This window comes from Eutrigla gurnardus (genome assembly GCF_963514095.1).
Source record: "Eutrigla gurnardus genome assembly, chromosome: 20".
Taxonomy (NCBI): domain Eukaryota; kingdom Metazoa; phylum Chordata; class Actinopteri; order Perciformes; family Triglidae; genus Eutrigla; species Eutrigla gurnardus.
This window is the reverse complement of record NC_139931.1, coordinates 17,078,759-17,095,019: the sequence shown is the minus strand read 5'-3', so window position 1 is coordinate 17,095,019 and position 16,261 is coordinate 17,078,759. Positions and strand designations below refer to the sequence as shown.

At 43.0% G+C, this 16,261-nt stretch overlaps 2 protein-coding genes across 3 annotated transcripts; one reads left to right on the top strand and one right to left on the bottom strand.

Moving 5' to 3' along the window:
* Positions 1-2,056: 2,056 nt before the first annotated feature.
* gadd45gip1 (growth arrest and DNA-damage-inducible, gamma interacting protein 1) lies at positions 2,057-5,351 on the top strand. The gene is made up of 2 exons (XM_084037233.1): positions 2,057-2,467; positions 4,838-5,351. Exons 1-2 carry the CDS (start codon positions 2,067-2,069, stop codon positions 5,127-5,129), a joined length of 693 nt encoding a protein of 230 aa, XP_083893359.1. The 5' UTR covers positions 2,057-2,066; the 3' UTR covers positions 5,130-5,351.
* Positions 5,352-5,578: 227 nt separating this feature from the next.
* Positions 5,579-16,193, bottom strand: LOC311031738 (tetratricopeptide repeat protein 39A). 2 transcript variants are annotated; one of them, XM_084038193.1, is made up of 18 exons: positions 16,053-16,193; positions 15,427-15,531; positions 14,889-15,020; positions 14,610-14,668; positions 13,629-13,696; positions 13,404-13,468; positions 12,712-12,811; positions 12,567-12,632; positions 11,316-11,424; positions 11,161-11,228; positions 9,825-9,884; positions 8,797-8,958; positions 8,595-8,686; positions 7,951-8,071; positions 7,756-7,867; positions 7,553-7,667; positions 6,819-6,935; positions 5,579-6,041 (listed from the first exon to the last, which is right to left on the bottom strand). In XM_084038193.1, the coding sequence occupies exons 1-18, from the start codon at positions 16,085-16,087 to the stop codon at positions 5,933-5,935; spliced, it is 1,695 nt and encodes a 564-aa protein (XP_083894319.1). In that variant the 5' UTR covers positions 16,088-16,193; the 3' UTR covers positions 5,579-5,932. The 2 variants fall into 2 exon arrangements, with proteins under 2 accessions (XP_083894319.1, XP_083894318.1); XM_084038192.1 differs by having other exon boundaries at positions 15,427-15,534; positions 16,053-16,158.
* Positions 16,194-16,261: the final 68 nt, after the last annotated feature.

Here is a 16,261-nt window from a genome sequence, read left to right as displayed (position 1 = left end):
GAAAAGAGATCACGTATAAAAGTTGAGGGAGGGTGGAGGAGGTGGAGCTAAGGACGTTAAAACAAAAGATCCTCTCTTTCAAAGAAGGTTCATTTCCCTGCCCAGTGGTCCTTAAATGTTCAAAGGAGGTGTTAAAAGAGCCTGGGCTCAGCCCTTCTCGCTCTGGTGCTCTGGTTTTCGGGCCCACCTGCTCACGACTACCACCGAGTCAGCGGGGATGTTCTCGTGAAAAACGTGCACTAATGTGAACTCCCGAAAGTCACTGAGAACGCCTCTGAAAGTGATTCATTCATCAGCTAAGGACCCTTTGACATTCAGTCCCCACAATTCCCCAGTACTACTGAATTTGAAAACTATGATTTATTATTGATTTAATCTGTCAATTATCGTGACGATTAATCGTGATTCTTGATTTTTACTATTTCTGTAAGGTGTCCCTGAGTGCTTTGAAAGGCACCTTTAAATAAAATGCATTATAATTATTATTAAATCATAGAAACCGTGAAAATGGTCCACCACAATTGTTTCTTTGTCAGTCCAAACACAGTCCCAAGACGATTTGAATTGATGTAACTCAAGTAATGACTGAATGAGTCAAATTTGAGAAGCTCAAAAGAGAGAATGGTTGATATTTTTGCTTAAAAAATGACTAACAATATATTCATCATCATAAACATGTTGGTCAAATAATATTCTGTCCATCAACTAGACTAATTGATTTGTGGTTTCACTAGAACTTTCATCTTTTTTGAGAACATTTTTTTTGTCACATGCTGATTTATGTCTTTCACTTCTAATTAAAACATTTTGAACTGCCTTTTAATAATAAAATATGCTAGATAAAAAAAATGCCCTGCAGGAGTGACATATTACCTGCTCAATAATGCACTAATATATATTTTTGGAAAACATAATCATTAACATGAACTACCCACAAGAAGTAAAAAGTGAAAATCTTAGGAAATATAATATGTGTATCAATGTAACTTCAGTCCTTCAGAAATGTATCAAACACATAATTCCTTTTAATTGACTTTGTATTCTTAAGGCTTCCTATCTTGGGGCCATATTGACCCAGTTCTTGATATAGACGTTTAAAGGAGTCATCACCCGGAAATCGCAATTTCTCTTGTTAAAACATGCATATCTGTGTTTGACCTCAGTTGAAACTTGCCTGAAAGGCTGGAGTTTGAAAGTGGCGCCGTTTTTTCGCTTCTGCTCTTTTTCCGAACAGGAATAGCACACAAGGGTGTGCATTCCTAAAGCACGAGATTTTGATTCTGCGCCTTCGGTGACGTCACCGTGGCGGCTACTTGCATAAGCCCACCCCTCTTTCACCACCCAACCCCGCCCCGTCCGCTACCTGAAATCGCCGAAGCGCCGCCATTATGTTTTGGAGTCTGCATGCAGGCAAGCCCCCCCGGCTCTGTCCTTCCTGCGGCGAATCAACGCGCGCCTCATTACATATTATACAATGCACATCCGGACCAGTCAAAACCTCGCGCGTAATCTCGCGTGATAAAATCGCGGTACGAAAAAGGGTCAGAACAAGCTCAATGTTTGATTAAAATTTTTTTTTTTTTTTCTAATAAGTTTTACGAATTGATCCAAAGCGAACCAAGGGGGGCTGGATACGTATAAAACCAGGTGATGACTCCTTTAAAAAAAAAAAAAAAAAAATAGAGTCCACCCATCTCTTATATTGTGAATGTGTGATTATCCCAATAATAAAATTAACTGTAAATAGAAAATCCTTTCCATTACCTGATCAGTCACCAAAATGGGCAGGTATCAAACATACAGTGATAAAAAAAATGACAAATGTCGAGTTCACAGAAAGTGCAAGAATACTCAATATCAGTACCACATCTATCTCATGTACTTTTGCAACATTTTGAAAAGACACGTCTTTACATTCGTTACTAAGAGAAAACGTGTCCCCAACTGCCCACATAAAGCGTGGAACAATAAACACGTAAACTGTAAAAACGCCTCACCTGCCGTCATGATCAGGCACCGCGGCGGACACCTCTGTCTTCCTGGGTCCTTCATGGGGATGAACAAAGATGGCGGCGTCCGTGCTGTGCAGGAGGACGGCGATGTTATGTCGGACTTTAAGGGGACTTTCATGTTCAAAAACGGTTCTTTCCGCCGCCTCTCGGGGCGGACTTCTGCTGCAGACAGCGTCATATAACCCCAGACCTTTAAAGCTGAACCTCCGGGATCCGTATATCCCAGACAAGGACGACGAGAAGACGCCGGAGTGGCAGAAGACGGCCCGGTATGACAGGAAGCTGTTCGGCCGCTACGGGTCAGCGTCGGGTATCGACCCTGCCTCGCTGTGGCCCAGCCACGAGCAGCTGGACAAGATTATCGCGGAGGAAAGAGAGTGGCACCCGCCGTTAGCGGTAATGCTGAAGAACATCGAGGCGAAGGAGAAAGTGGAAACCGAGAAGCGGCTGGCAAAGTAAGTCGCCCTATGCTAACGTCACTGCGTCAATTATCGGACAGTTGGTCAAACTCACTTAAGTTCTGTCTTAGCGGGCAAAGGTGACGTTTTACCGTAACCTTCCAAAATAAAGGTCGAGGATTCATCCACAGCATTGGACTCATTAACACCACCTGATGGAGCAAGAGGGTGCAACGTGACGTCAGGGCTTAATGTACACACAATCATATTTTACACACCTGCCAATGATTACAAATGTGATGTAGTCAGGACACGTTGAGGAAAGAAGGTAAAACACTTTTTAAGGGTGTGCTCCAGAAATGTAGAACTGCACTTTCACATAGTTGAACAACTCAGAGATACCGTCGTAGTTTCCAGCATGGATCAGCTTCCAAACAAAGCTGCATGAGTCCTCTTAATGATTAGCATCTTTCTTCAGGACACTGAAGGTCACCTTACATGCACACTTAAAATAATAAAAACGTAACGGCACAACAGTAAAAACAGACCAAACAAAGCAATGAACAGGTAGATACTAAAAAGTTAACGGCGTAAGCCAGTTTGAAGAGGTGGAGGTCAGTGTCACGGTCGGATGTTGGCGTGTCGGGGGTCAGAGTGGTTTGGTGGTGTTGTGAAGAGCCTTTAAAGTGAGGAGGAGAACCTTGAAGTTGACTGACAGGGAGCCAGTACAGTTGCAGGGGTGATGTGTTTGATGGATGGGGTTCTGGACCAGTTGAAGTCTATGGAGGAGTTTGAGGGGGAGACCGGAGAGGACAGAGTTGCAATAATCTGTACAGGAGTGGACGAGTGCATTTACCAGCTGCACTGTAAGGTGAGAGAGATGGACGGAGACGGTTGATGTTACGTAGGTGGAAATATGTAGACCTAGTGATGTTATTGATGAGTGATTTGATTTGAAGAGTGCTGTCAAATACGACAGTCAGCCTCTTGACTTGAGGGGAGGGAGAAACTATGTTGTCAACTGTTGGTGAGAAGTTGGCCAGAGTGGACTTAGTGCCAACAAGGAGAAATTCTGTTTAATAGAATCATCATAGATCATATTTAATGGGAGGATATAGGATTTTATCGCACATCAGGATAAAACATACATTTTTATCATCAGGATAATCGTACATATTGTCATGAATGGAAAAGATGTCTAGCTCACTGTCATGGCAAAGTGGAAAGTAGAGCCTGATTTAAAAAATAAAATAAAATAAAAAATACAGGATACAAAAATAAATGTTTTAATGAAATTGTATTTGTACTTGGTTAATGGAAGTAGAACTTATGATTTATGATCATCTTATTTAAGGTTATTTTGTTTTTCACTAAAAAAAGGATGTTTTTTACAAAAAAAGTTGTTTCACCTGTGATGCAATAATGCAACAATGATGAGTATCAGGATAATATCATGAATCCCAATTATTTTGGCCAGAATAATTGTGATATAACATGTTCGTATTGTCCCATGCCGAGTAGATAGTCACTTTTTATTCTAACAGTCACTAATGGTTGGGAAGCAACCAGTCAACCTCTGGTTCTGAAAAGTAAAGCCATCGCTGAAGTGCCTTAAACTTGCATTCTCTCTGCTGGCCATCAGGGGGCGACGACTCTGTTTGTAAAGAAAAGTCTGATCGCATGGAAGTCTATGAGAAAATGAGCCTACTTATCATTTGATTTATCTTAGTAAACATTGTAAACATGAGTTTATGGTCTCAATCTCTGGTTTCAAGTCTTCTTCAATCCAGCATGATGTTCATTTAGTACATGATGGTCCATTTAGAGTCCAACAGACCAGAAAGCAGGGGATGCTTTAGGGCGGTCGGTGCAGTTAGCTACAAAGATGGCTTTAACTCTTAGCTGTAAATTTGACATAAATCATGAAGCTAACTTTGTCAACAGCTTCACACCAGAATCCAGATGGATCCAGATCCAGTAAGGTTTCTGCTGTTGTGTTCTTTCTGGATAATGATTCAAACAATTATCCGATTAGAAAAATAGTTGCAAATTGTTTAACTGTACAACTTATCAATAAATCTAGAACTTCATGTGAACATTTCACGTTGCACTTATTTCCTTTCATCATTCTGATTGAAAAGCATTAGAATTATTATTATGGTGTGGCCTTAGCAGGGATCTGTACAACGATGTTTTCTTAAATCTGGGGAATTTGATGTGACACATTTGGCTTTTAATATGGACTAGCCTTGAGTTAAGAGATGCAAATAAACATCGGCAAGTCAGGACCATGAACGACTACATTTCATGGCAATCCATCACTCAGCAGTGGAAGACAGAATCTGAACCAAACGACCGTTCGCACAACTATGCATCGTGCACCACATCAACATCTGTTATGCTAATCTTTTCCATTTTCCATCGCAGAGAGAAACTCATCGCGGCTAACATGGCCAAGATGCCCAAGATGACATCTGACTGGCGCAGAGAGAAGCGTGAAAGCAAGCACAAGCTGAAGGAGGAGAAAGCTCGCCGCGCTAAGCTGCTGGCCGAGGCCAGGGAGCGGTTTGGCTACGCCGTGGACCCCCGCAGCCCCAAGTTCTTGGAAATGGTCGCTGAAATCGAAAAGGAAGACAAGAAGAAGAAGAAACTAATGAAACGCAGACAGAAAGAGGAGCAGACAGCTGCCCCGGTCACACCTCCTGCTGCCTCCTCATAGTCTTGGACCGAGTTATAAATAACTGCTGGTCTGACTGTATTTAAGATGGGAGATGTGCTGCATTATACAATGCAGTGGGACGATTGTTCAAGAGGATCAGAATAACAGCTTAGTGCTGATCTGTAATGACAGCTCTTTCTCCTGTTAAAAAACTTTAAATATGTTGATTTTTCATTACTTATGTATTTAGTTGTTCCTGAAATAAATAATGTTGGTACAGATTGCACTTTTTTTATTTGAAAAGACAATTACAAAGTGTCAAACTAAAGAATGTAGCTTATTTAAGACAAAACCGAGACTTTGTGGGTAGAATTGATTCATGCAAAAATGAATGTGTGTGGAATAGTGGCTGCAGACCGGGAGTCATAAATGTACATTTCTTTTTGATCAAATGTCTTTATGAATTTGAAATACAACAAACCTTAAAAACGCTGTCATTCCAAACAAAGTTCTGCTTAAAATTACTTTATTACGTAATCTCAATTTAGTAAAATAAAGTAATTACTATACATTCCATTAAAAACGTTTTACATTTGATATTTATAAAGGCTTTCAAACAATTAAGATGTAAAGCATAAAAACATTGTCCATACTGTATATACACAGTCCCTCAGCTCAAAATGCTCTTGAAGCCATTTTGGGAAGCCGAGCCTGTACAGTGACACATACAGGTTCATCTGGTCATAGTGATAAAACACCCAGCGTTTACTTAAAAACACTGAGTATCGAGCTAAAAACTCTGAGAGATGGAGGATCCAGAGAGTCCAGAGCATTGGGAGCCTTTCCAGACGTGAACAAACGTCCTACATGTGAGTGTCCTCCTCCTCTCCGGGGTCGGCCTTGAGTTTGGCCAGAGCAGCGTGGACCCTGAACTGTGTACGAGACTCCATGGAGTAGTCTTTGTAGTTTTGTCTACAAGTCAAAAACAGTGGAGGAAGGTTAACGTGGGACGGGAAAAGGGGGCTGTTCAATGTTCTGAATTATATTTCTGTGAAGTAATTCTCAATTTAAAAGTAGCAATCTGGCCAAAAGTTGCCTTTTATCCAATGAGAGCAGAGGGTTGATGGGTAGCATGTGTGTATCAGACAGCCTCTATGTGATGGGCGGAGAGCGACCTCTAGTGGTCGGGTGGTGGGTGTAAACTGATCAACCAGAGAGACGGGACTGCCTGTACGTTGTAGTCCCATCCTGCCCAACAGTCCTAATAAAGACTGTTGCAATAAATAATAAATATATAACAGGCAACATTATAGTGATGAATGATACATTATGTATACACTATATTAAGGGGATAAATGTGTCAATACACAACTTCAGTAGCAGCTTAGCTTAGCTAAGCAGAAAGACTAGACAGATGGAGAAAAGGCTAGTTTGGCTTAAACCAAAGCTAAAAAAAAGCACCTTAAAGGCTCACTATTTAGCAGTTTTATTTAATTTGTGATGCATTTTGGTCCTTCATATTTTTCTTTGGTATTTACTTAAGTACATTTCTGTTCTGATTATTTTCACTTAAGTAAAGTACTCATAGGGTTAAGTCATTTTTCTGCTGAAACAAGACACAAAAGGAAGTCAAAATAACTGCTGTGAGGTCAGAAAGGAGGTGAATAAGGGCTTCGGTTTCAGCTAGCACCTAAATAAATGCTGCTTGCTGGGTGCAGGAATGAAGCCGATGTGAGGAGAGCAACTCACTTGGCCTTGTGCAGGAGCTTAATAGCCTCGTCCCTCCTGCCCTGGTCTATGTAGAGCAGACTGAGCTCCACCAGAGTGTTCGGCACCAGGTAGTGGTCAAAGCGGATCTTCTTTTCGCTGAGCGCACACAGGGGACAAGGTGACTTCTACACACATTTCACACACAAGTCAAGTCAACCCCAGACAAGAGTTTGGTTTTTCCACGCGGGACGGTGACTTACTCTCACAAGACCTCCGTGAAAGAAACTCATCAATGGAGTCTGGTGGCTTCAAAGAGAGCGATATAATGTCCACATTATTGATGATTATCAAATCATGTCAATATTTTGTGAAAGCAACCCTATGATATCATCGCAATATCAATTATTATATATCAAATATTTGGTCAAAACTATGGTGATATTTGATTTCCTCCATATATCAGACGGCTAGCTGCTCCTGTCCACGCTTCCCGACAAGAAACTGAAGCGCTCTCTTCAACACCACCAGACTCCATTGAAAAAAACAGTAATTTTACCTCACAGAACACATAATATAACTAGCTTCTCTCAAAAAAAAAAAAAAAAGGCAGAACTAACAGCATATAGCGCAGCTAAGGTTGATTCAGCTCATGTTCATATTTCATAACCTCATGGTTAACTTACTTTAACGCGCAAGCATTGCCGTTTTGGGAACAAGAACACATTCTGGATCATGAAGCAGCAACATGTGGAACTGAACGCGCTGGAGCTCACCTGGACAACACGTTGTTGAAGCATTCCTCGGCCGCCTGGAGAAGACCCTGGTTCTTCAAACACAGACCCTTCAGCAGGTGGATCACACAGCGGTCGTCCACCGAATACTCGTTTCCTGTCGGGGGGAGCAGATATGATCCGATTGTCTACGGTTCTGTTTCAGGGGTTTGTTCTGGCACAAGGTTTGAGATAACGTGCATTACCAGGAGACTCCAGCAGGGCGCGCTCCGCCTCCACCAGCGTCTGCATCATGCCTTCCGTCAGCTCCGGCCGTTTGCTGATCATGCTGAAACCGTTCCACATGTACATCATCTCCTGCAATGAGACGGTGAATGGTGTTGGAGGGATCGCTGAGTCGGCTGTACTGAGCACTGATGTGTGTTTTTGTGAAGCTTTACCAGAACCGGCACCGGCAGCCTGATTGGGCAGCGGGCTTTGTAGCGGCGGGCTTTACGGATGGCGAACTTCTCGGTCGGGGGAGACTTCCCTGCTATCTTCTGCTTGAAGGTGGGCACTTGTCTAAGACAAATAAGGAAAGAAGGCATTCATATTGCAGTCAAACTTAAAAAAAAAAAAGCTGCATTATAATTTGCTCTTCTCAATGGTTGTGAAACTTCATTACAATAGTCATATAACTACAGGTCCTTAGACCCATACAAAGCATTGAGGGGCTGCTGTAAAACCTGTCAAGTGTGAAGCACTACCACGTTTGTCCACAGAGGCCGCCAAAATCAACACAAAAATAATACTTTTTCTACTTCTCAAAAAAAAAAAAAAAAAAACTGTCTGAAGGGATAACATCTCTGTAACGTCCTGAAATGTTACGTTTATGTCGTTGAAAGATCTCCCAGAAGACACTGCAGCATTGATCTACCCCGAGCATATACCGTTTAATCCTCAGGGTTCACACAAAGTACACAACCTCACAGCTCGTCTATGCACACTGAAAATGCAAAACGTGAAATTCGAGTTATGTTATGAGCCTGAGGACAACAGCGGTGTGTTCCTGATAAGTCGTGGAACAGCAAGTGTGCGTTTTTACCTGAAGAGCTCGACCTCGTCCTCCCCGAAAGGCCTGGCCTCGTCCTCCCCCAGCATGCTGAGGTACGCAGCTTTCATGTACACGTACATGGCCTAGCAGGGGAAACAGGAAACAAGTGACCCGTCATTGAGATGTTGGACAGGTTCATATCGAGACCCTCAGACTGAGTCCAGTCCCAGACCCCCAGAGCCGCCTGGCATACCTTGGACCAGCGGCTCTCCTGGCTCAGCAGGTCTGCGTAGAAGTACGCCATCTTCCACGCTTGCTTGTAGGTGAAGCACCACATCAGCTCCCAGTAGCACATGTGGTGGAACTGCTTCCACGCCTGCTGGGCCTTGCAGCCATCCTCGAAGAGCGCCACCGCCTGGTAGCACAGTGGCATTACACCATGCAGCACATTGAAAAAAAAGGAATACTTAGAAATGACAATCAATCCCTCTGCGCTTGTTACTTTTAATTCTCGAAGGAAACTCCCTTATATTCAATTCATCACGATTGTTCTCAGTTTTTGGGATTCTTCATGCAAGAAAAAAAGGCGAGCGTTTCATACATAAAAATTTTGGGTGAAGTATTCCCTCAAAAAGGATATGTAACAGTGAGTCTGAGTTGGAGGTTAAATATTAACACAGGATGCTGGTCTGCTGTTCCTCGTGGGCTAAACATGGCATCAGTATTACCAGAATTATTCACACTTCACTTGCTCCCATCAGTCACTTTCAATTATTGGCATTATATAGTATATTAAATGCACAGGAAATAACATTACTCGTCTTTTCTTTGATGTTGCTGAGACATTTTATGAAAGAGTTCTTGTGTTTTTCTTTGGGCTTTTTTTTTGCAGATGTTAATTTATTTATCATTATTATTATTATTATCTAAATTATATATTTTCTAATTTAAATGCATAGTTTCTATTATTTTTGCAGTTCCTTTGTATTTTGTTTATGGGGGAAAGCGTGACGATACCATTTTTGTCATCTTTGAAAATGATGATGGGTCACAATTAAAAAAGCATTATTATCATTATCTAATTAATTATTATATAACCTAAGCGCATGAGCAAACCAGTCAATCACTACCAATTATCCCCCCCCTTTTGAAAAGAAAATGATTTTATACGTTTAATTATTTGGTATTTTTCATTACATAGTGCGTTTTCCCCATGTCTTCAGCATGTAATACCATCTTGCATCACAACAAAACCACTGGACACACTTTAATGGAACCCACCTCATCAATGTTCCCCTTGATTTCTTCGGTCCTGCCTGCAAAGAAGAGGAATATTGCTCCCTGGACAGAAAGGGCAAACAAAGAGGAGTTCAGCCTGCAGGGCTGCTGTAAGTTAACTTCCCCTCGTCTGCAGCCAGACCTGTTGTCCAGCTCTCACTCTCGGCATTGTTTAACCAAGACGCTTCACTCCTGGTTTGGTACACATTGTGTCACAGCTCAGAGTTTGCTCTCTGGGATGGGCAGCCATGTAGGTAAAAGGCGGAGTGGAAACTGGGATTTACAAGAATGTGAGTCAGGTGGAGCCGAAAAAGAAAGAAGGGAGGAAAGGCGGTGGTGAGGGCTCGGGAAGGTGGAGTGAGTATCAGGTGAAGTCAATCAGGGTGTGCGAGAGGACGAGAGAAGGAAGGGTGGAGGGAGGGATGGAGTCGATGTGCAGGGAAACACGATGAAGGTGTAGAAACAGAACGGTGAACAGAATGAGGTGGCAGCCAGGAGAAAAGAACCAGAGGAAACACGTTTGGATGACGATGGAGGAGATTTTCAAGCATCGACTAATAGAATGTGATACAAACTACTGGCGATAAAGATCATGATGGGGTTTTTCAAAAAAATAATTTGCAGACTTCTATCAATTCTGAAATCTTGGCACTGACGTTGACCACTCGAGCTGCTAAATGCTGCGATGTGGGAACATGGCGACAAAGTTCTAACTTGTTCAAAAAATAATATAATAGAGTACTTTAGTGATGCATTATTGCACTTCCTTAAAACTGGGGTCACATTTAAACAAAAATAGACAAAGTATTTTACTCCCTTGTATGAGTGAAGCTCCAAAACACTGAAGCCTACATTTCCCATAATGCCACTCAACAGCATTTTTTTGTTTGTTGGAGCCATGAATTCATTAACGGCCCTTAAAGGCCTCGTCACACCGGCAAAATATATTGTCACGATACCACACAGCTGGCAATAACAACGACTACGATACATTCATGAAAATTATTATTGATAATTATTTTTAAATCAGATAACACTCGACAAACAGTTATTAATTTCAATGTAAATGAGGTGCCAGAGTACATTAAGCTATCAAAACAGAGCTTGTATATGATATCCAATTTATTGTATATTATAAACTGTAATTAACCTTCTAGTTTCTTTAGGGCTCTGTTCAAAGGAGAATAGCCATAAAACTATAAATTGAGCATCATCATTTTATTATGCTACAATATACTCTATTATTCCCTTGGGGATCATTTCAACACATTTGCAATGTTTATGTTTTTATCCCTCCTAGAAAGTCATTTATCCCGTTAACAGAAGTGTCGTGACTCACCCGCGGGTAGCGGAGCCGGAAAGGTTTCAGCAGCTTCTCGGCCTCCGTCACGTCTCCTTCACCCGTACCTGAGACGGCCAAACAGAGACGAGATGTGACACGACTGAAATCTCCGATGGGCGCCATGTAAAGTGTGGGCGGGGCCGCGGCGCTACCTAGAATGAAGGTGAGGAAGGTGTAGTAGCAGAGCAGCAGGAGGGCGCACAGCATGGAGCGCAGGTTCATCCCCGTCGCCCCGTCGTTCAGCAGCGACAGGCCGTAGTCCTGAAGGCAGCAAACATCCGTCAGCAAACGGGCGACACGTTTCAAACATTCATATAAATACGTACACACAGTATACAACAGGAGTACACCTGTGCAATATCACTTCAATGTAAAATGATTACAGCAATTGCATTACTTCTGAGTTGACCAGTAAAACTAGTTGCAGTATAAATACAGGCTCCACAGCAGGGACAACTACAGTCAGTACACTTTTCATTACCGAGATTCAAAGCTTTTATTTTGTTAATACTTTGTACGTCCACCTTGATGTTTGAGGACAGAGGGACGATACCAGGGTTTCTGGAGAGATGTTCTGCATTCTTCTTGGATTCAGCCGAGGAAACATAGTTGGCCACGTCACAGGTTTCACCCCTGTTTTGATTTTGGCAGCGTGCTTTGGATCGTTATGTTGGAATATTCCTCTTCTGTCTCGCTTCTGCAGACCGGGAGTCAGCCAGTATTTTGGTATTTCCACATGCATTCATGGTGCCACCTATAGACGACGTCTCCCCGACACCCTTTGCACTCACGCAGCCCCACATCGTCACACCTCCATTCTCCGTGGTCGTCCTGGCCGGGTTCACGCCGAACATGCTGGACTCCATCTGAGCCCAACAAACGTGTCTTGGTCCGACCAAATGATGTGCTCCCGATATGCATCAGGCTTATTCTCATGTTCTTTAGCTGAATGTCATCTTGCAGTTTTGTGCCGAAGAGGAAGCAAGGGATTTTTTCTTGGACGCCGTCCATAGAGGTTGATGTTATGCAACGATTAGTGTTACTATCAAATGTGATTCCTCTCATGATGCAGACATGCAGATAGACACAGCCCATAGGTCCAACATGTAGAAAGTTCTGGTGTTCACAGGTGATTGTAGAACCATGTTCATGCAATTAGGATCACTGGAAATCACAGGTGAGTTCACTTTTGTTGCACTGAGTTTCTACTTTGAGGCTCAGTAGTTCATTACAGTCTTCCTAAAGTATTTGTTTTTGATTGATCATCAGAGGAAATACTCTACTTGTCATCTTAAAAACAATGCATTCATTGAGAGGTGATACTATTTGGATCATTAGACATTTAAGTGGTATTGCACAATGTTGTACTCACTGCTGTTGTATAGTGTATAAAGGAATCCCACCTTGTCTCCAGAGAAGCCTGCGAACTCCAACACTTTGAGTATCCGTGGAGGAAAGAGAGAGAGCGTCTGTGAACGAAGAAGAGCTGATGTTAAACTCTCCGGTAGAAAACACAGAGCAGGCCGCCCACGGACGGAGGTCACCTACCAGGTTAAAGGCCCCTATTCCAAACGATACCCCCCCCTCTAAGTGGACGTGGCTGTCTCCTTTGAGGCAGCTGTGAGATTTGATGAAGGAGTGCAGTTCTCTGGATGGGAAGGAAGAAAAGATTTAACAACACAGCTCATAATAACCCAATACAGGGCAGCGTCATCACATGTGACCGACGGTCATGTTGCACTTTAGTAGCCACGTCTGTCCAAAACGTCACCACTTCTTTTCATCCTCTTCATCGTTTGTGTGAAATTGGCACAATGAGCAGATGAACCCTTCAGTTATGGCCAAATAAACATCTTTTGTGAGGCGCGACGATATGAATTGTCGTGATTATTACGGCCAAAATGATTGCAGGTCATGATTATGATCCCGATAATAGTCAAAATAGGCTTAAAACTCTTAAAACAGACTGGAATCACTTAGAAACAGTAAGAAACACATTGTTATTGCGTCACAGATTAGTTTTAGTGAAAAACAATCAATAATCTTAAATAAGATGATCATAAATCATAAGATCTCCCTGCATAAATAAAGGAAAACATTTTTTAAATTGTATATTTGAATCCTGTATTTTTTTCCTGCATCAGGCTCTAGTTTTAACTTTTCTACCATAACAGCGATCTCAAGCTCTTTTTCACCATGATTATGTTAGTAACACTCGATATCTCTTTAATATTACTTACTTGTAAATTAGGTAACTGTTTCGTACTTTGATCCCTCCTTTGATAAAACTCACCATGTTCTCATCCTGCAACACAAAACAAACAAAAGGAAGGAGTTTGATTTGAGGTCACTGGATGACATTTCATTCCACAAACACAAGATATAAGTGGACGTTTCATGCCATATAGTCACTGGACGCTCATGGAAAGATGAATTCAGATGAAAAGCCGATGGGCCTCGCGCACCTGTAGGAAGGTGAGAGCTGCTCTCTGGAGTTGACACTCTGCGTAACACGCCTCGGCGTGAAGCTGCACTGCAAAGCAACACATCCGTGAACACGCGGGCGTTAGGAAATCAATAACACCAGATGAACATGAACAAAACCCAGATGTGACGATGAGGTTGAGTCAATAACCAGATTTAATCTTACGCTCCTTCCTTCTACCTGACTACGTCTCGTCTCAGCAAACAATGAAATATCTCAACCGCTATTGGCGGGAGTCCTGCCAATAGCGGGATGATATGCTGACCCTTTGACCTTTCATTCATCGACATAATTGCTTATTAATTATTTGTCTTATGACCAAATATCTGGAAACCTCACGACATTCCCATAAGCCTCAGCTGTACTCTGAATTAAAGTGCTAATTGCAAATGTTAGCATGCTAGGCTAGCACACTGAAATGATACCTGCTCAACCTCTGTATTTTAGTGAGCATGCTAGCACAACACTAACTTGTGCCGGGCTGGCAACCAGGCAACAGCTTCTGGCAACCGGGCAACAGATTCTGGCAACTGGGCAACAGCTTCTGGCAACCGGGCAACAGCTTCTGGCAACCGGGCAACAGATTCTGGCAACTGGGCAACAGATTCTGGCAACCGGGCAACAGATTCTGGTTGCCGATTAGCATCAAGTCGAGCTGAAACAGCATTATAAGAGCATCTATAGCTTCTGTATGGCAACGTTTTCCCGAGAGGCGGGCCAGTAGATTGATTGATGGATGTCCTGATATTATTGGTAAAAATACTAATAAATTATAAGTCTGCAAAAAAAAGTTTTTTTTTTTTATATATGTAGAAGCTGAATCATAATAAGCATGGACCTCCTTAGATACTGGAAGGTAAATACATTTACTGACTCTGGGGAAAGTTGACTGGACTTATGACATAATAGTCAACATATATCTCACACTTTGTCATTTACGAGAGACATTAAAGCCGTTTACCTTCGGCGAGCGATTCCCCCGACGACTTGTTCGACAAACCTGGGGACTTCCGTCGAAACCTGAAACGCATTTCCGGACAAACAAAAGAGATTCTGTGAGCTTTCCTGACAGCTATGACATATGTACACCATCTCAGCGGCCGCTAGGCTGTAATAGCACCCCTCATGCAAACACAGTCAAATTGGCCATGTAAATGCAATCATGCATGTGAATGCACTCGTTTGGCTCACAGACAGAAGTTAGGGTCAATTTAGAGATAAAAAATTATGACATCCTGACCTCTGGCAGACCTCCTGGGCGCTCTTCATGGTATTTCCCGCGTTGCTGATGTCATCAGGCTGGAAAGTCATCATGGCCTGCATTTCCAGCACTGTGGCGTAGATGAGAGCGTGGTACATACTGTCGTTCACTCTACACGGGGAACAGGGGGGGGGTCGCAGGGTCAACATCGTACACATGGAAGCAAACAAGAGTGTAGCCGCTGTTGGGAAAAGATAAGATCTCTATAGTGTCCCAGCAAACCCAGTCCTCGTGCGTTTGTTTGCATGGCTGCCGTTCTGTCGGCTGTTGGATCAGTCTGCTGGGCGTCAGCTTCAGCAAACACCTCGTATCCTGGAGAACCGAGGCCTACCAGGGCCGCCCTGGTGTCCTGGCTCACAGCTCACACCACAGAGGTTTCATAACATCAACACAGTGCTGATATCACACTAAAACACTCCACTGTGAATGTGCTAAAACAACAAAAAGAGTGTACAGCACACCAGAGAAGCTGAACTCTGAGGAGCCCCGGCACACGCCTGGCGGATTATTCGGTTACCTTGGCCGCAGCCTCTCCAGGCTCTCGCTGAAGTGGTTGTTAAGGAAGAGATCCAGAGCCTCCATGCACTCATCCAGGCTCTCCTTCAGAGTCATCTGTGAGGAGCTGCCGCACAAACACACACACGGGGGTGAAACCTGGGCCTGAGGACCGGATCCACCGCGGATCACAGCAGTTTAACGTTAATAAACACACCATGCAAGAAGAAGAGCATCCCAAATATTAAAATCAACATTCAACTTGTTAAAATATGAAATCAATCAACAACACATGAGCTGTTTAGCATTCCCCGCTGCTGCCTTGAGTTGGAACTACTTTAGTAGTATGCATGGGATGGCAGGGAGACTTCATGTCGTGATTATACTTCAAATAATCGCGACATTATCACGATTGTTATGCTAAAAACTCTTAAAATGGCAGCAAAACAACATGGAATAGTTACAACGTCCCATTTCTTTTTGTGACACAATGAACTATGTTGGCAGACAAGGAAACGAGGAATAAAAACTGGTTTCCTGGTAACTTTATCACACTAATATTTCCGGTGGAGGTTGTTTTTTGTTTTACCCAGAATCCCACAAGGAAGCGAATTAAAGAGCCACGACACCACAGCTTTCGGGACTCACTTTTCTGCAGCATTTGCGGCTTTCCCATTGGACATGTTCACTCTCTCTGTCTCTCTCTCTTCCTCTCTCTCCGGGCCAGCGCGTGCCCCAACACCTGTTAGCAGCACAGCAGTTCTCGCGGGAACTCACGACGCATCCACGGCTCCGGGGACGCGGTGAAACGGAGCTTTCAAGCTACAGCAGTCGCGTGGAGCGGTGGCGCGGACTTT

Coding starts and splice junctions, on each gene's coding strand:
- gadd45gip1 (XM_084037233.1), top strand. CDS start 2,067: ATGGCGGCGTCCGTGCTGTGCAGGAGGACGGCGATGTTATGTCGGACT. Junction 2,468..4,837: donor ACCGAGAAGCGGCTGGCAAA/GTAAGTCGCCCT, acceptor TTTCCATCGCAG/AGAGAAACTCATCGCGGCTA.
- LOC311031738 (XM_084038192.1), bottom strand. CDS start 16,087: ATGTCCAATGGGAAAGCCGCAAATGCTGCAGAAAA. Junction 9,885..11,160: donor TCCGGCTCCGCTACCCGCGG/GTGAGTCACGAC, acceptor CTTTCTGTCCAG/GGAGCAATATTCCTCTTCTT. Junction 8,959..9,824: donor TCAAGGGGAACATTGATGAG/GTGGGTTCCATT, acceptor CTGTGCTACCAG/GCGGTGGCGCTCTTCGAGGA.